This window comes from Pongo abelii, chromosome 16 (genome assembly GCF_028885655.2).
Source record: "Pongo abelii isolate AG06213 chromosome 16, NHGRI_mPonAbe1-v2.0_pri, whole genome shotgun sequence".
Lineage (NCBI taxonomy): Eukaryota > Metazoa > Chordata > Mammalia > Primates > Hominidae > Pongo > Pongo abelii.
The window spans coordinates 86,392,101-86,412,596 of NC_072001.2; the positions used below are offsets into that span (position 1 = coordinate 86,392,101).

Genomic DNA, 20,496 nt, shown 5'->3' on the forward strand with positions numbered 1-20,496 from the left:
AAAATAGATAATCTGAATAATACTATATAACTGTTAAGGAAATTGAGTTTACAGTTTAAAATCTGTCAAAAAGGAAATATCCAAGTTTCACTGGAGAATTATACCAAACATGTAAAGAACACCAGTCTCTTCAGGAAACAAAAGAGAGAACACTCTCCAACTCATTTTATGAAGATAGTACTAAAACCAGACAATGACAGGACAAAAAAAAAAAAAAGAAAACAGCATGTGAATATCTCTCATGAATTTAGATGCAAAAATTCTCAACAAAATATTAGTAAATAGAATTCAGCAATATATATAAAAAGAATGATAGGCCATGACCAAGCAGAGTTTATTTCAGGGATGCAAGGCTGGTTCAATACCTGAAAATCAATGTAATACATCAAATCAACAGCATTAAAAAAAAAAAAAAGATAAATCACGTGATCATATAAACTGATGCGGAAAAGGGCATTTCACATAATTAAACACCTATTCATGATTTTAAAAAAATTCTTCCATGGACCTTATCCATGGGAATGGATTAGGGAGAGAAACTTAACATTAAGCCATTCAAGGACCTTCTAGTTTCACCAGATATCAAGGCAGCACATAGTATTGGTTGTTAATTTTAGGTCTTATATCCCTTTGTCTATGTAGAGAATCCCAAGAAATCTAAAAAAGAACCCTTCCTAGAACCAGTATATGATTTCAGAAAGGTTGCAAGATACAAGATCAATACACAAAAATCAATTGTATTTCTGTGTATTAGCAACCAACAGATGGGTAATGAAATGAAAAACCCAACACCATTTATCATCACTCCAAAAAAATATAGAATATGTAATTATAAATCCAACAAGGATTGTTCAGAATTTTACAAAACATTATGATAGAAGTCAAGAAACAGCTACATAATGAAGAGACAGACCATATTCATGGATTGGGAAGACTCAACACAGTAAAAATGTTTATCCTCCCCCAAAACCAACCTATAGGTTTAACACAATTCCTATCAAAATTCCAGCAAGTTTTTTTTGTATATATATATATATATATGTTTGTGTGTGTGTGTATATATATGTGTATATATATGTGTGTGTATATATATATGTGCATATATAGACAAGCAAAACTTATATGGAAATGTAAAGAATCTAGAACAGTTAAAATAATGTTGATAAAGAATAATAAAGAGGAATCACTCTACTTTAAGACTTACTATAAAGCTACAGTAATCAAGATAGTGTGACACTGTAGGACAGATAGATACATAGATCAATGGAACAAAATGAAGAATCTGAAAATAGACCCAAACAAATACCCTCAACTAATTTTTGACAAAGGAGCAAAAGTAATGTAATGGAGGATGAATGTCTTTTCAAGAAATGACGATGGTGCAATTGGACATCATAGGCAAAAGTGAGTCTTGACCTTAACCTCACACTATATAACCTAAGTTGTGACCTGAACCTCACACTGTATGAACAAATTAATTCAAAATGGATCATTAATTTAAATATAAAATGTAAAACTATAAAATATTTAGAAGAAAACATAGGAGAAAATCTTCAGGACTTAGGGTAGGCAAAGCATTCTTAGCCATGACATCAAGAACCATGATCTATAAGTGAAAAAATTTGATAAATAGAACTTCACCAAAATTTATAACTTTTCCTCTGCAAAAAAAAACATAAAAATAAAAATAAAAGCCTGTAAGAGGGTAAAAGAATCAAGCTACATACTGGGAGAAAATATTTACAAACCACACATTTCACATTAAAGAAGCTAAAAGTCCTCAGTATACAACAACCTTACAAACAGAAAGCAGGAAAGAAGCCATAAATTCTAAATGCTGAATACAGATGAGGACTCCACTTGCACTTCTCCTGCCAACCCTAGTCTCATATTAGTTTCTCTCAAGATAGCTTTCTTTCTCGACCTTATCAGGGATTGTTAGTCAATAGATTCATTAATTGCACCTCAGAATTATGTGCTAATCCTATGTTACAAAACAGAGCTCTGAGGTCAGTGAGTACTTCCACATGACAGCTTAAAAAAGATGCCTATGTCCTGAGTGCCATGTGTCTTTTGAAGGACAAGTTTCCCTTGGTTATTCCTAGAGTGGAAAAAAACTGTTAACATCTAGGACACTACCCCAGGGCTGGCCAATGAAGCATCTTGGGAACCAAGGCTTACTCAATGCACTCTGTGTCCTGGGAAGGGCATCAGAGAGGGTCAGCAGACAGCATAGAAAAAAAACCCAGCAATGATGCCAACAAAGACTGAGACACCACCTTGGCCTGTCACACTCTAGGGACTCACCAATGCTCTACTGGGGAAAAACTAAGGATAGCAATCAGTACATTATCTATGTTTCTCTGTGTCGTACAATTATGTATGTGTGCCTGTCTATTCGTTTTATCAATTAACACTATAATAAACAGTGGCTAGTTCATTCCATGGTGTAGGTTGGGTTTCTCTCCCTCTCCCCAAAAGCTTTGTTATCTTTTAAAGTGTCTGGTTGCTAAGCACACTGCTAAGGACCCACCAGACATCAGCAGTCATCAGCCAGGTGCATAGAAGGCACCACCTAGGTGAACAGCCCTCTCACAAACAGAGCCTGAACAGAGCCCGCCAGATCATGGCCGCCTGCCACTCCATGCATTCCTTCTTTGCTCCATGCACCAAAACGCTTTCCTGGCTCTGACAATGGAAGCTGCTAATGCATCCCAGAAAGTGTTTACAGAGCGTGCAGCATAGTGCTCCGCCTCTGGAGCTGTGAACAATGATGCTTGCCACATGCTGGACCTCCCAGGGACGGGAAGGAGAGCTCCAAGGTCAGCTCAAAGCCACCGGTCTACCTCCAAGATGCAAGCCCACAAAGCCTGTCCTAAGAAGTAAGGCCGCTGCTCAGGCCCCCAGCAAAGGCCTGACTGGGCTCTGGGAAGGTCTGTTTCCCTTGGAGAGTCATGGCACAAGGGAGCAATGTTGCAAATGTCCCATTTATCCTTGTTCCTTGGAAAGGAGGCTCTGCATTCTAAGTGTGAAGTGTTTGCTTTGAAAGGAATTTGGGTTGAACAGTAAAGGGCGTTGGACTTGTTTCATCTGCCCATCCCACACCTCTTTTCTCTTCTCTCTTAACTGGAGGAATAATGACTACAAATGACTGCCAACAAATGGGCAACTTTCCTCCAGAAGGGCAGGCATGTCCCTCACATGAATAGGCTGGCTTCTTTCCGCTACGATCTACAATCTGCACACCCAGCCAATGGGCAGTCATCCCTCAGCTTCACGGAGAATACCCATCCAGGCAGGAAGAGCCTCTTCACAGGCCCTGCCTTCACCTTAGCAAAAGATGCCAATAGTGCTTTCTCCTTTCCAAACACACTTTGAGTCCTGTCTTCCAGACCCCCTGGAGTACCAGCAAGCTTTGCTTATGATTTACACCCCTGCTTCACTGACACCTTATTTTTGCATTCTAACATATATGGGTCACTCTTTTCACAAACTATAGACTCACAGTATCCGTTTTATAACATAGCTTAAAATGTACTCCTAAATGAGCTATACCAACCCTCAGAATTCTCTACTCTGATTCCCAGGGTGGTCACTTCTATTTGGATTTAAGGGTGACAGCGTTTAAAATGTCCAGGCTTCTATGGAGTTAACATTTTATTAGTGACATCAAATGCGAGTGAGCATAGGTCGCAAGACACTCTCCCAGGCTACTAATGGTACAACTTAGTAATAAAGAGAAATGCTTGTTGCACAAAGGCGTTAAATATCCTTTATTGATAATATTGTAAAAACTAAAAAGAAACCCAGAGGCAAAATCAGCAAATTGGAAAGCGGAATTTAATCTTACCCAACAGCTACGCCCATTATTCCTCTTAAGGAGAGAAGTATCTTTGCTTACAAAAACAGCTAGGCAAGCATTTGTTGGCAGAGCTCCTGAGGACACAGATCAATAGGAGACAAGAAAACAAGAGTTAGATTGCTCCCCACTAGAGCTAAAGGGGAATTAGTATGGGAGTAGAAAAGCAGAGGGAGAGAACTAGTAAAGAAGAGTCAGGGACAGCAGAACAATATTCTCCAATGCAGATAATATAATTTATTGTCAAAAACCTGTGAAAATTTACAAAATGTCCAACTATCAAATATCCTTGGGACACACATAAAATTGAGCACCTTAAACATTTCAAAAAATGAGACTAAATAAAACCCACATTCTCTGAAGAGAGAATAAATCAAAATATCACTGCAAAATAACTTGAAAATATTTTTAAATAGTATAAAATATTTGCCTTTGCTGTCCAGAAGGCTTCTAGGAAAATACAAATTATCTTCTTGTATTTTATATTGATCAAATTGGATTAAAGAATCTGGAGAAATCTCGAACACACCAACAATTGTATAAAAAGTAAACAGGACGTCAAAGAAGTACTACCCCCAAAAAGTTCTGAGCCCTCTTTATTTTATTGGCAAGTTCTTTCCAGCCTTCAAGGAACAGGTTATTTCTGTGCAATTTAAACAGACCCAGGAAAGGAAAATTATGAAAAGTACCCAATGTATTTTATGAGGTTACTGAAAATCTTGATATAAAAACCTGAAAAATATAGTACAAACCAACATCTCTTATGAATACAGATGTAGTAATTTTCAATAAAATATTTGCAAACCAAATCCAGCTGAATATTAAAAAAATATATATATCATGGCCAAGTACAGTTAATGCCAGGAACACAAGGATGATTCAATATTCAGAAACCTATTACTATGATTCCTCATGTTACTAGGTCAAAGGAGTGAAAGAATATGAACATCTAGATAGCTCTGAAGAACGCTAATAACTAAGCATGCTAGAAATTATAGTTTTATCTGCACACCATTGGCACTAGTTGGTTTAGCCCAGGAGATACCATCCCAGGAGAGCAGAGTTACAATAGACATCAGTTGACCAGAATCAGGCAGTTGTGCTAAGTGTCTCAGTTACCAGATACCAACCTCAATACACACACAGGTAGACAGAGAATGGTGTCTATTAACCAGAGCAGTATTTTTTCACACAGTGAATACATTCCATTAGTGGATTATAAAATGAATTGATTAGGTCTTAGCCATTTTTTCATGGAATCAATTGGAATAGAATGAAATGAAATAGCATGGAAAAGAAAAACAAATAGGATAAGTATTGTTTCCCAAAACTTTTGTTTAAGTAATATGAAAAACATACGTGTGCATATGTGTGTGTGTGTGTGTGTGTGTGTGTGTGGTCATAATATAAAATGCATTTCTTCCTGTGAGTCACAGTCAAAAAATTCAAATAACACCACTGACCTAGGGGATTAAGAGGAATTATTTTCTGGATTTCTACTGCTATAGACTTCGGTCTAGGGTTAGGGTTAGGATTATGAGTGAGATAGTAAATAAAGAATCAAAACCTCTTCCTATAATTTATGAACATCTTTCATTTTCTTTTTTTTTTCTTTTTTTTTTTTGGAGACAGAGTCTCCCACTGTCACCCAGGCTGGAGTACAGTGGTGCAATCTCAGCTCACTGCAACCTCTGCCTCCCAGGTTCAAATAATTCTCCTGCCTCAGCCTCCCAAGTAGCTGGGACTACAGGCGTGCACCACCAAGCTTGGCTAATTTTTGTATTTTTAGTAGAGATGAGATTTCACCATGTTGGCCAGGCTGGTCTCGAACTCCCGACCTCAGGTGATCTGCCCACCTTGGCCTCCCAAAGTGCTGGGATTACAAGCGTGAGCCACCATGCTGAGCCCCTATGTTGTATAAACATCTATTTCATGAAGTAAGGCTGTGGCAGATCATGGAGACCTGATTTGTGTCAACTCCTCCCAAAGTCATAATTTCATTTACGAGGGTTGTGAGAGTGCAGTGATTAAAGCATGCTCTCTGGAACTAGGTGGCCTTAAAGAAAAGCCTGCCACAACAGTAGAGTAGATTATTTTTCAAAAATACTCACTCCTGGCCAGGCGCAGTGTCTCACACCTGTAATCCCAGCACTTTGGGAGGCCGAGGCAGGCCGATCACGAGGTCAGGAGATTGAGACCATCCTGGCTAACACGGTGAAACCCCCCGTCTCTACTAAAAATACAAAAAAATTAGCCGGGCGTGGTGGCGCATGCCTGTAGTCCCAGCTACTCAGGAGGCTGAGGCAGGAGAATGGAGTGAACCCGGGAGGCGGAGCTTGCAGTGAGCCGAGATCGCGCCACAGCACTCCAGCCTGGGTGACAGAGTGAGACTCCGTCTCAAAACAAAAAACTCACTCCTGGCCAGGTGCAGTGGCTCACGCCTGTAATCTCAGTACTTTGGGAGGCCGATGTGGGCAGATCACAAGGTCAGGAGTTCGAGACCAGCCTGGCCAATATGGTGAAACCCCATCTCTACTAAAAATACAAAAATTAGCCACGTGTAGTGGCACACAACTGTAATCCCAGCTACTGGGGTGGCTAAGGCAGGAGAATCGCTTGAACCCAGGAGGCGGAGGTTGCAGTGAGCCAAGACTGCGCCACTGCACTCCAGCCTGGGCAGGCAAGTGAGATTCTGTCTAAAAAAAATAAATAAATACTCACTCCTCCAACACACAGAGATACAGAAAATCTCCATGGGAGGAGCGCACTCCCCTGCCCTAATAACATCGGACAAGGCTGTATAATTTGCTCTGCCCTCTGGCCTCATATTAGGTAAGGATGCTTCCCTATTCCCTCACTATGGCTTCAGCTGTGTGAGCTGCTTTGGCCAGTGGGATGTTAGCAGAAATGACATAAGCAGAAGCTTAAAAGACTCATGTGCATTTGGGTTTTTTGTATCTCTATCATTACCAAGAGAAAAAATACGTTCTGGTTAGTCTCTTGGTCCAAGGAGAATGGGAGACACACAGAGCAGAGCCCCATTAGGAAGAGAATACCCATCAGAACAGAATGTTCACAAGATTGATGCACACAAATTTTAAAAATAGCAAGAAACAAAACCAAAATGTAGTCAAAGAACACGTATTACTAAATAAACTACTCAAAAAAAAAGTCAAAAATACATTATGGACAACTTGATCTCCCTTTTTAAAAGCTCAGGTAGAAATACGAGTTTAAAGGAAACATTTCAAGACAACAGAAAAAGTGAGCTTAGGAAAAGAATGGCAAAAATAAAAATGAAAACATTACATATTTGATGACCCCATTTTTTAAAGTTCCTGAAACACAAACACACACACACAGATAAAAATAATTTACATAAAAATTGTTTATATCATATCCTGATATGACACTTCAGAATAAGGAAGAAATCATGTAGGTATAGTGTCAAAGTGAGAAAAAAAAAACAGAGAAAATATCAGATTGACCACAGACTTCTCTTCAGTAATATTCAATACCAAAAAAACAGAATCAATATTTACAATGACCTGAAGAAAAAGAGTGAGAAGAGTTTTCCTTAATTATATTGTTGAACATTTTCTGTTCTTTTTCAAAAATATTAACTATGCATATGTTGGGCCTCCTTTGTCATCATTTTTCTATCACCATTTGTATATTTTTGTTTTTTACATTTCATCTTGTTGGGTGCATATTTTGTCTAGTATGTTCCCAATTGCTTATTCCATGGCACTTATTTTTGTTGTTTCTAGCTGAAGAGCAGCATAAAGAGGACATGGGGTATGAGACAGAGAATGAATAGAGTAGTCCCTAACTTCCACCATGCTTTGGTGTTTGGTTAATCCTATCACTAAATATGTTATTTTCTTTTCTCTGGAGTCCTATCTTCTCTTCATTTTCAGCATTCAAAAGTCATCAGGGATCTCAAGCGCACCAGCATGGCACATGTATACATATGTAACTTACCTGCACGTTGCGCACATGTACCATAGAGCCTAAAGTATAATAATAATAATAATAATAATAATAATAATAATAAAAAGAAAAAAAAATTTAAAAAAAAAGTAGGCAATAACCATAAAAAAAAAAAAAAAAAAAAAAGAGAGCTCCTAACCTACAGGCTCTTTGTTATGGAAAGGGTTGCTCTTCCACCCACCAACCCCTTCATCCCATTTCATCTGCACCAATCTCCCTCTGTAGGAGGCTGTTTTGTACACGTGGACAATACAATTTTTGGTCAATAAGGGTTCCCTTTCAATTTTATGTACCTTGTCATTTTTGGTGTCAAACTGGGCCTTTTTGGGGATAATACCTGCTTTTTCCAAGTCCCACTCAGGGCCACCAATTTCACCGTTCTTACAAAACTTTATTACATAGGACATCCTTACAGAAATCTCTGTCCTGCTCAGAATCCAAGGAAACACAGGTCAGTCTTCAGGATCCTCCCTCCCCTACATCCAGACTTCACAGTACTCAAAAAAAAAAACCTTCATAATTTGTGTTTGGAAGCTGGCACCATTTCCTTGCTTCATTAGAGATAAACTGTTCTTTTTGTTGTTGTTTGTTTTACAAAGTTTTGAGAGAAGGAACTTTTGTTACTCCTGCATTATACCATATGCCATTTAAGACAAGAGAACTTTTTGTTCCTGGAATGTGACCAAAAATTTAAAGACCTGGACTAGTCAAAACTGTAATAATGAAGGGAGGTCTTGCCTTAGTGGACACCAACACATTACAAAGGTACAATAACTTTAAAAGTATGAATCAGCACAGGAAAAGACTGAAAGATTAACTGACTACATATATTCTAAAATAAAGATTTAAATATTTAAAAAGAAATATAAGACTAGGTGATAATATAGATATCCATATATTTTCTCACAACATGAAGTTCCTTCTAAGCATGACAAAAGTAGAGAGTTAAAAAATTAAGAGACTTCTAGAGCAGACTACTTAAAATTTTTTAATGGCAGTATATCCAAAACATAAACAAAAATAAAATGTAAATGACAAAATGGGAAAATTATTTGCAACATAAGATAAAAAATTAATACCCTTTGTATATGAGGAGTACTTACAAATTAGTAAGATTCTCATAGAAAAATGGGCATACATATGAAGATGAAAATTTATTTTTCTATTTCTTTTATTTATTTTTTTTTTTGAGACAGGGTCTTGCTCTGTCACCCAGGCTGGAGTGCAGTGGCACAATCAGAGCTCACTGCAGCCTCAACCTCCCGAATTCAAGTGATCCTCTTGCTTCAGCCTCTCAAGTAGCTGGCACCACAGGCACACACACCACCATGCCCAGATAATTTATCTTTATCTGTTGCAGGGTTGGGGGTCTCCCTATATTGTGCAGACTGGTCTTGAACTCCTGGGGTCAAGCAACCCTTCCACCTCAGCCTCCTAAAGTGCTGGGAGTACAGGTGTGGCCATTGTGCCCAGTCCTGTTATTCCATTTCTAATGCCTTAAGGAGACAATACACAAAAAAGCAGTAATACAAATGGTCCAAAGTATTTTTAATAACCTCTTACTAATAAAATTTCCTTAATTTTATAGTGCCAACTATTGCCAAGTAAGCATAGACATTAATGGAATTTTCTAAAAGACAATTTGTAGTATACATTAAAGGTCTTAAAATTTCACAAACTTCTTGACCCAAAAATTATATGTCTTAACAAACATTTCTTTGAATACATTTCAATGCTCAGTAGTGAAGAATTGGTTAATAAAGCATGACACATCCAAATGATCTAACAGCAGGAATACATTTAATATTATTATAGGAAAATATTTAATGACATGTAAAAAATATTCCTCATAATGTTAAATTTTTTTAAATAGTTATCAAAATGGAATATAGTCACTCTTTAAAAGATACATATTTGTTAATATTCTAAGAAGAATATCAGAAATCTATACAACAAAATCCTAACAATTAGTAGAATTAAAGGTGATGCTTATTTTCATCATTGTCCCTTCCTGTGTTTTCTACATTTTTATAATGAATACGTGCTGTTTTTAAATTTTAAAAAAAGGTAATTTCAAAAGAGAGTAAAGAGAATTTAGAGTCCTTTAATACTGTAAATATTCTTTTATTAGTAAAATAGTTACTCTTCTGCTTTTAAATTATTTTCAAAATAAAATGCCGTTTATTTGTAAATGAAGGCTTGGACAATAAAAGCATTTCTGAGTATTTGACCACAATAATTTATAGCATACGTTGGCCGGAGCTGTTCAGTGCCGACAAATTCAAGAAAGTAATTGCATGAAATACTTGGAGAGGAAACTGCTTTATGCTTCCATGCTATTTATGGAAATTAGCATCTTTGTAAAAATAAACTGAAAGCAATCACAATCATAAACCTTGAAATGTGGTTTCCATAAGATGTTAGCTTTGGTGCTTTAAGATACATTAGTAATGCAATGGAGGAACACTGCCTAAGTTTTTTCTGTTATGAAACAATTACATGTAATTGGTTTTTTCCTCTTCTATCTTCATTCTCTCCCTTTCTCCTGGCTGTTCTCCTTTTAGAGTATGAATATACTGAATACACTCTGCTAAGGAAAACCTCTCTAATGACCCTGTTTCTCTCTCAAAGAGTAGTATACACTTCCTTTATTCAGTGCCTCACCTTCCCCCCGAAGGTGAGACTCCATGTAGTCTCCCAAACTACTCCTTCAAATGTAACCAATTATTTCCCAAGATCAGGGTGAATTTCCACCCTCATGTGTCCCTAACACTTGTTCGGAACCTGAAGGAATTTTGGTTCCTCCCTCTCTCTCTCAAGCCCATGTAATCACTTACCAAGTTCCACTCCTTCAGGTTTGAACATCATCCCCACGTTCATATCCTCTTGTCTACAGCTAACTCTCCACCCAGTTTGCTCTTGAAAACTGAGTTTAAGGTCTCATCATTGCCCGCCTGGAAGAGGTCTCCCAATTATGTTTTGCTGAAGTGTGTCCCCAGTGGTCCAATGGTGTCACAATGGTGCCTCCACCACCTCCTGATTAGCAACCACAGAACTCCATGTTACTAACTGAGTAAAGTCCTTTACATGCTCTTCAAGGTCGTTCCCAGGGTAGCCACAAACTGCCTGGGCTTAAGCGACCCTCCCACCTCAGCCTCCCAAGTAGCTGGGACTACAAGCACAGCTATCATAACCAGCTAATTTTTTACATCTTTGGTAGGGATGAGGTCTTGCTACGTTTTCCAACCTGATCTCAAGCTTCTGGCCTCAACTAATCCTCCTGCCTTGGTCTCCCAAGGTGCTCGGATCACAGGCATGAGCCACTGTGCCCAGACACAGACTATCTTTGTTCATCCTTCTCTCATACTCCATGCTGCCATGTCCCTACTCTTCAAACACACAGCATCAATGGAAACTGAGAGGAGGAAACATTTAAAAGACATTTCTGAGATGGGACAAATGAGAGTTAGTGGCTGAATGGGTACAGGGCAGGTGGAATAAAGAAGAAGGCATCTACAGTGATGCCAGGATCTGGCTCAAATGGCTGGGTGATGGAGAATCTAGGCACAGCGAGAGAGCGCGGTGAGAGGTAAGGACTTTGGTTTGAGAAGCATTTGTGCTTGACACCACCAAGGAACATTCTGGTGCACGGTAGCTCATGGATATATTGGTCTGCAGCTCATTGAAGAGGCAAACAAAAGCCTCTCTGAGGTGCTGAACCTCTTCCATTTTGGAGGGGCCCTTGAGTTAAAAAAAAAAAAAAAAAAGAAAAAGAAAGAAACATGAAAAGCCAAAACAGAGTTATGAAGATTGTGTTTATTTTTAATGTTTACATTTAACAGTTAATGTAAAATAATGGACAACTTTTTATCTTTTCGGTATATATAATTCTATTTGAAGAAAACCTCAAAAGTTTACATTTGAGAGACTACATCATCATGAGACCTGGGTCTCCACGTGATAACCCCCAGGCAGGAGCCCCTGGAAAGATGGAGGCTGCCTGGGAGAGCATGTGGAGGGAGAGAGTGGAGGGCAAAGGCAGAGCTCTGGAATTGAGGAGCATTTTTTAAAAGCCAGAGAGGAGCCAAAGAAAGAGAGTGAGATGGAAAGGTCAGAGAGGTAGAAAAAGAATAAGGAGTGCAGGGATCACAGGCAACACACAAGGAGAGAGCTCCCATTCATTCTCCCACCAGATTCCCACTGGATCTAGCCAACAACTCTGTCTTGCAGATTTTCAGGGCAACTTGGTAATAAAGTGGAGTCTGCATCCAGTATGACCCAAGATCTTCCTGCTCAGACTCCATCACCAGTATCAACACAGACTAGAATATTGATCCAAAATCACTTGGGGGACAAGGTCATGGGAAGTACATTTATGACATAAAACATAAAACCCAGAGTGCTGGAAAAGCTCTACACAGAACTGAAACAGGGTGAAACGGGGAAGGCCACAATGTGTATCAAGTGTGTAGCAAAGCACAGTACACTAAGAAAGGATTATTCTAAGGAAATACTCAAACAAGTGAGCAAAGATGTGAGCATAAGATGTTCATTTCAGGTGTCTGATGGTAAACACGAGTGAACAAACCATCCAGGAAGCAACCCAAATATTCAATAAAGAAATAATGGGTTTAAATAACACATAATGCCACTTATGCCATTATGGTATATCCATAAGTACAATGGAACACAGCCATTAGAAATGAAAATGAAGAAAACGAGAAACACTCATAGAGATTGGGGGCGGCTGCAAGGAGAGAATGTCCGCCCACTCTACAAATGGACATCTGCTTAGACCGTGGGTCTGCTGATCTCTCCCTGGGTCTATCAGAACAAGGAAAGGAGAACTGAAGGGAGTTGGCAGGACAGAGAGAGGAGGCAGCATTGGAGCATTCCGTCTTCCCACTGTCTGGCACAGTAAGAAACATGCATTTCCTATGGGTCAGGTAGACTACACCAAAGGGAGCTGGGTTTGAGCTCTCCAGCCAACACTCCATCCAATAAGGCTGCCTGCTAGGTGAGAAGACTCCGGCAGCAAGTGGCAAGCTGAAGCTGGACTACCTGCTGCAGGAAGTGTCCTGTGGAGCCCTCCAAAGAACTCACATTTGCTATCCAGAGGGCAAAGGGTTGAGGGGAGAACTGGAGCGGCAGTGACAACTACCAGAGAGAGGTATCCAGTTAAGTAAAGAGTTGATAGCCCTTATCCCCTTCCCCTTTCCTTGTTTCCTACCCTTGGAAAGCTGGATCCAGAAGAAATAAAAGGAAGAAGTATCTCAGAACCAGTGCCCACCACACCCTTACCATTCCATGGTAGAGGGAAAAGAGCCCTGTGCAACTTCAGGTACCTGAAGCCACGTGTCAACCCCAGACTAGAGGAAAGGGAGACGAGATTTAAATCAAGTTGAGAATCAAAACTTTAAATGAACTGAACTTTGAATAACCAAAATTGGATCTTCCTAACATCCCATCAAGGGATGGAAAAAGGCGATTTCACAAGGCATGGCTGGACCAGTGATTGGCTCCATATTTATACCTTACTGAAATGAGACTTCTCAATAAATCTGTGTCTTTCAGAGGCCCCAACTCTCCCAGATCACCCAGCATGGGGCAACACTCAGACACAAGATTATGACTTGTCAAGGGGCCAAACCCAGCCAAATCTAGGCTGACCTAAAAGGAATTATGTGCCATGTCAGAGTCAGGGCTACCTTGAGCTGATTTACCCACAGAGAAAGTTCCCTGAACCCTGACCCAGGACTGCCTTCCTTAGGATTCCATCCTCACTGCCCATGATTGACATGATCAAGGGTGATAGCAATAGCAGGGGTAATTGGGGGAACTTGGATGGTGAAATTGCCATGGAGTGTGAGATTGTTGTAGAAGGTGAATAAGAGGCCTGGACTAAGCCACCAACACTCAAATGGCACTTCTTTTGTCCTCATGTCAATTATGTGACTTTGCCAGCCTCTCTCAGCACCTATGATTGCACCTGGGTTACTGGAGGTGGAGAAAGGATGCCTGTATTGGTGGCAGCAAGGAGGTCAAGACTCAAAGCCCACCCTTGACATCCTGTATTAGTTTCCTCTTGGTGCTGTAACAAATTACCACAAATTTAGGTCCTAAAACAACACAAGTTTATTCTTTTACAGTTCTAAAGGTCAGAAATCTGAAATGCGTTTTTACAGGACTAAAATCAAGGTGTCACTACAGCCAGTTACATCTGAAGACTTGAGCAGAAAATCCATTCCTTATCTCTTCCAACTTCTAGAGGTTGCTGGCATGCATTAGCTCCTGGCTACATTCTCCCAGTCTCCGGCTTCCATGGTAGCATCTTCTACTTCCTCTGCCTCTGTCTCTCCTGGGGTCTCTTATAAGGACTGTTGTGATTGCATAATCCAGGATAGTCTCCCCAATTCAATACTCTTAATCACATCTGCCAAGTCCTTTTTGCCATGTAAGGGAACATTTATGAGTTCCAGGGATTAGAACATGGACATATCTGGGGGTCATTAGGCAACCTACCACATATCCCAAGGACATCCACACTCTCAGCCTGGAGCTCCACCAAATATTATGATGAAGGCAACAGGAGCTCAAAGGGCATCTACCCAAGGCCACCTGGCCTTCCATTCCCACCCTACCTCAAAGCCCTCTGCAAGATCAGCCTTCTACACTAGCCTCCAGCCTCAGGATCAGAAAAAAAAGTTAAATAATTCTGTCCTATACTTACGCACCAACAAGACCCAGGGGACAGGATCAGAGCCAACCCAGATATTGCTTATTTTACAAGTTGTGTTTTGAAATTTTCAAAATCCTCCCTGCAGAGGAGGTCACCACAGACTTATAAGACCCCCCAGGACTTCTTCATCCAAATGTCTCCTGCCTTTCAAAACTGTGGCCTCGAGGGATCTGTTCCAGTAGATATCTATGAACTTGGCAGTGGAGACGGTCAAAGATCAAGTCATTCTTCTGAAAAGGCTATTCCATCCAGAGTCACAGGAAATGGGAGAGGACAGAATCTGCCAGAGAATCTAAACAGCACAGCACCTCCCGAGGGGAAAACATGGTGGAGGGTCATTCAGATACACATGAAGCCATCTTGACATGGTTGTTTAAAGAGATAATCGCAAGCCACATGACCAATGTTAAAACAGTTTCTAAAGGCACTTGGCCAGAGAGCTAGGAAGCCATCCTATGCCAATTAAATTAGTGAACAGATAAGGTTGTTTATTCTTCTCATGGGCAAGAGAAAAAAAAGGGGGGGTGGGCAAGTTGTAATTCAGGGCACAGTCAACACAGGACTCATCTTCAAGGTGTTCAGGATAAAGTTTGGAAAGCTCTCAAATACTCCAGGCTAGATAAAGTTTGGAAAGCTCTCAAATACTCCAGGCTGGATAAAGTTTGAAAAGCTTTCAAATACTCCAGGCTGGAAGAGAGAGTAGGAACAGCAGCTGCTGTCTTCTCTGGGAAAATCAGATCCCTAAGGAGAAGCCTGGAGCAAGAGGAAGCTTCCAGGGCCTGTGAGACAGGAAGAAGGGAGGCCGCTCCAGCTGCCTGGATGAAGGGAACAGTGAGCTCCTCCAGGAATGGTCAAGAACGAGTTACAAAAACAAGGAACTGCCAGCCTCATACCTTGTTCTACAATCTATCACAATTATTTGTGGGCAGTGAATACAAGAGTTTACATTTTAGCTGATTCAATACAGAAAATATATTTGTGGACGGGCGCAGTGGCTCACATCTGTAATCCCAGCACTGCGGAGATTACTTGGGAGGCTGAGGTGGGCGGATCACTTGAGGTCAGGAGTTCGAGACCAGCTTGGCCAACATGGCAAAATCTCATCTCTACTGACAATACAAAAATTAGCTGGATGTGGTAGCGTGCACCTGTAGTCCCAGCTACTCAAAGGCTGAGGCACAAGAACTGCTTGAACCCAGGAGACAGAGGTTGCAGTGAGCCGAGATCATGCCACTGCATTCTAGCCTGAGCAACAGCATGAAATCATGTCTCAAAAAAAAAAAAAAGAAAAGAAAAGAAAAGAAAAGTAACTCTATTTGTTATTAATTAGTTGGCACATCCCTTGCTCCTCACAGCTCAGCCTCACGCATCTAGTAGTTTTCTAACAACCACCTGGTGGCAGCACATACGAAGCAAGGGTAGATGCTAGGGAACACCTTAAACCCTACCCAAACACCAAAATCACAAGGTAACTTCAGAAAGGGCGGCTTTGAGTCAAACTCAGGCTGACCCTACGAAAAAAACAGAGCGTCCAACCCATGGACAGGGACACAGCGCTGACCTACCACCCTTCATTAGAACCTTTTCTCAGGGCCTCTGGTGAGACAGACCTAGCCACGCCCACCCACACTCCCTGAAGATCAGGCCCTCCACAGCTGATACCTCTTGAGTGCCCCCTACAGGCTCTACACCAGAAAATACAGGCACTGCCCTTGCTTCAAGCTTCTAATGCTGACAAGCAGCAGCAACAGCAGAATGCTGACATTTATTGTACACTTACTACGTGCCAGACACTGTTTGGTTTGGTTTTTCACTTTTTTCCACTTCACAATGGATTACCTCTTCCAAACAATTCTAAGGTCTATACTAATATTATCTCCTCTGTATAGATGTGAAAACTGAGATGCGATGCAGAGACGTTTGCATGACACAGTAATGAAGTGGTAGAGCTGGGATCCGAACAGTGGGTGGCGCGAATGATGAAGACTGCTGGTCTGAAATCTCCTTTTATGACCTTCTATGCACACTGCCTCGATACATGGAAACAGCACTGCCACAGGCACACAGATATGGAAAAATCCAAAAGAGGTCAGTGAGTGATTCAAGCTGGGCAAACACTGCCCTTGGCCAAAGGTCAACAGACTGCCTCAAAGCATATTTAAATTTTATAAGGCGAAAGAAGGCAAAATGAAACACTGTGCCTTGAAGCCTCAGCCCCATTTGACCAGGAACAAATCTCTGAAGCTCTCAAAGCCTGTTTCAGATCCGCTGATGAGACAGAAACGTAAGTCTCCACCCTTTTACCTCAACAGTCATCTCGCTGGCCAGAGAACCCTAACAACATCCTGAAAAGACTTAACTTTTGTTCTAACAAAAGAGCTCTATTAATATGATTATGGGATAGCATCGATAAAATGGGATAATGGGGAGAAGATGTACCTTGCTGACCAGTTCTTTGTGCATCACAGAATTCACATGGCATTGGAGCCGAAAGAGGCTTTAGAGGCACTGAGTCCAAGAAAGTGAAACAAGAGGCAGAGAAGTCTGATTAATTTATCCCAGGGTATATATCTTCATTCATGGATGCATGTTTATTTAACAGACATTTAAGCCCTTCCTAGACCCTGAGGGTACACAGGCCACCAAGCCATGTATTTGAGAAGCTATGTCTGCAGGGAGGGATTGCCTTGTTCTAATTCATAAGACACTGTATGCAGCTAGCAGCAGCCCTTGGGACACAATACTAAGATGTGCCCTGCCTTCAGATCTGGGGCTGCAAACTGCTTGGCTGAATCCAGGCTGCAAACACATTTATCTGCCTTTCAATACTTTAAAAACTGGGAAATTTTGTAAGAAATCTAGATGATCCAGCTATCCTGATAAATAAGATCTGGCAATCCTGGGCTTGTGTCTCCACTTAGCAACGATCAGATGGAATTGAGTAGAGGCTGCTCTTAATAGATGGAGCATGCGTTCTGCACTTTGCCACTGTCTCCATTACTCCCTATTGTCTCTTAGGCAATGCTAGCCTCATTCCTTTGTTTGAGTCTGTCCTATAGGCAAATAAGGATGCAATTCATGAGCCGGGTCCTCTCAAGTTGGTTGGAAAAGACAGCACAAGTCTAAAGAGAGGACTGTGGGATAAAACAGTGGGATATGTGATGATAGATGTAAACTCAGAATATTTATTTAGCAGCTTAGCTAGGGCCAGAACCTGGCTCTGCCCATTAACTGTTTCCTGGTCTCCAGCAATCCAGCCTCTACTGGGCACATGCAGATAGCCATTCTAGTCTGAAATGACAGGGTCCATCACAGCCCCAGGTCATCACCGGTGTATGGTATCCACAGTGCTATTAAGGCCCTACTCAGGATTCAGAGGGGACCCAAGGGATCTGGATAATCCTTACAACTAAACCAACCAGAAATACCATTGGCTGGAGATAGGAAAGAGAGTTTGGTTCTCTGGTGTAGGATTAACACTAATCATGCCACATCTTAGGTGGTCTACAATAATGCCTCTGAGTAAACAGAGCGATGTCCACCATTTCCCTTCCCCTCCCTATGACCTTACCTGCAGGAGGGTAGAGTGCATGAAGACCATCCCTATCAGCAGCCACCAGGGGCTCGTCCAGGAAGCCATGGGGTCTGGTCTCCTCCAGGTCTCAGTTGTAGCCTACAAACGAGGAAAGAGTTCATTACCAACCAGTTCTGGCCCCCATGGCAGTAAACCATGACTTAAGAGACCCATTAGATGGAGGGACCCTGAAGCCCAGATACTGTTTTGGAAAGGTTTGTGTTGGCCCAGGTTGCGGCTGCCTACTGCGGGGTGCAGGCTAACTGGGCTCCCTTTAGAAGGTCCACATCAAAGTCAGGCGAGGTCTGGACCTGTCTCCAGTGGGCAACTCATACCTCCAGCTCTTCAGAAGCTGGGATATCCCTGCCCCAGCCACCTCCCAGCCTATCTGTCAGCAGCAGGGTGTCGCTATTGGCATTTGACTCAGGAAGCCAGCACAGAGCCAAGGTTTCGGCCAGCTTCTGCTGCTCGCGGCAAAAATGAGTCTAAGACAACAAAGCCGCCCAGAGGGGGAAAGGAACTGCCTAAGGTCACAAAGCAAGATAGTGACATTTTTAGGGCTGAAACGCAGATCTTCTGATAGTTCAAGGCTTTCCTCACTAGATGCGCCCTCGAGGTCCGGGACCCACAACCAGAGAGACCCCTGAGAGCTAAGTTCAGGGAGGTTTGGAGGACACAGCCCCTGAGCCAGCCTAACACAATCTCCTAAAAGTAGGTGAGGGCGAGCCAGCAGAGGTCAGCTGAAACCAGGAGGGAAGCGGGGACTTTTTCCCTTACTTTCCCTGTCAATTTACAGGGAAATCAGTATGAGCTGAGACTGGAAAAGCCGAGGTCACACTCGACTCCCGCTTCGCCTCGCGGGCGCCTTGGCGGAGCTGGTGTCCGGGGGCGGGTCGGTGGCTTCTCTCCATCTGGAGAAGGCATTAAGGGCCTGGTCTAATGCGATCCGCAAATGTGCTGCTGTTTCCGACCTGAGGCGGCGACTCCTGGCTGAAGGGAGGCGGCCAGTGCGGGGCCCTGGGACTCTGCGCCACCCTCGCCCGCTCGCACCAGCCTTCCGAGTGCACACTCCCCCGACTACCCGCTGCCTCGAAGTCGCTCCTCCAGTGCCTCCGCCGCGTCCCGGTCACCCCCACGCCCACTTTCCAAGATCGCGCGTCGCCTCAACCTCCGGCGTTCTGGGCGCTCGCTACCCAGTGGCCAACCGGCCGGACCTTCGGACGCGCGAGGTTTCTGCTTAGTAACTCCCAATCCTGAAAAACTCCAACCCTGTGGAGTTCCCCCATAATCAAGAACGCCCCTCAGCCCGCGAACTGCCCCCGAAAGACTCTCCCTGAACCTTCCGGGACGCCACGGAGCGCGCCCGACCCGAGGTGCCCAGCAGTGAGGAGCATCCCAGTCCTGAGGCCCCCTGGGGCCCGCGTGGCACGCCCCGACTCTGCTTGGAGACCCCCAACTTGCTTAGAGAGGCCACTGCTCCAAGTCTTACTCCCCCTGGGGAGCGCCTTCCCCCGACCCCTGAGGGGCCGCCCTGCGCCGAGCTCGGTGCACCCACCTTGCGCCGCAGAAGTATCTGGGACGTGCAGCCCCGGGGCCGCGCGGGCTAGGCGCGCGCTGGGCTGGGAAGAAGCTGGCAGAAGCCGCCCGTCAACACCTCGTGCGGAATCCGGCACCAAGACCTTCCCCGACGCCGGCCTCCAGCCCGCGGCGCCGCAGTCGCCGCCGCCGCCGCGAAGTTAAATGGGGCTGGGACGGGGGCTGCCCCGCCTCTCCCGCCCCCTCCGGGCGCGCAGAGCGCTGCGCTGGCCCCGGCCCAGAGGCGGAGGGCGCGCGCCGCCACCTGCACCGCCCGGCAAGTGCACGGCGCGCCCAGGCGCCCGTCAGCCTGCGCGCCGGCACCGCGCCCTCGGCTTGAGCCGGAGGCGCCGGGGGCGCGAAGAGACCCGGTGTGGGGCCGGGCCCGGGCCGCTCGGAGCGCGCGGGGCCGCGGCGACGGCGAGACTCGGCTGGAACGCTCCTCCGCCCGCTTCCTGGAAGCCACTCCTCGCCTTGGGCCGGCCGCCAGGCGTTGTGCCAAGAGCCGGGATTGCCGACGCCGCCACCGCCGCCGCCGGCAGGCGCGCTGGGGAAAGGCGGCCGCTGCGCCGCAAGCCAGCCTGGCCGCCCCGCCTCAGCCGGAGCCGAAGCAGGGATGCCGTCGCTCCCCCCAAGCCCACCCCCGGCCCCACCTCCCATAGCCTCCACCCACCTCGCCCAGACCCGGGCGCCAGCTCTGCAAAGTCAGGCCCAGCAGCCACACAGAGGTTTGCCCGGAACCGCTGGCTCGTGCCT

At 43.6% G+C, this 20,496-nt stretch overlaps 1 protein-coding gene across 8 annotated transcripts in view; it reads right to left on the minus strand.

Moving 5' to 3' along the window:
* ADAMTSL3 (ADAMTS like 3) overlaps positions 1 to 19,918 on the minus strand; it is a 388,590-nt gene extending 368,672 nt beyond the window's left edge. For 4 of the 8 annotated variants that reach the window (XR_008513716.2, XM_063716271.1, XM_054531733.2 and 1 more), the window contains exons 1-2: positions 19,721 to 19,843; positions 18,163 to 18,264 (exon numbers count right to left, since the gene is read on the minus strand). Coding sequence is in view for 6 of the 8 variants with exons in the window: in XM_063716271.1 (XP_063572341.1) it covers positions 18,163 to 18,231 (69 nt within the window). In the remaining 2 variants the exon portion in view is untranslated. Of the gene's footprint in view, positions 1 to 10,689; positions 11,029 to 18,162; positions 18,265 to 19,720 lie in introns of those variants that run through there. The other 4 variants (XM_024232567.3, XM_024232568.3, XM_054531729.2 and 1 more) reach the window with 2 other exon arrangements.
* Between the last annotated feature and the right edge of the window lie 578 nt (positions 19,919 to 20,496).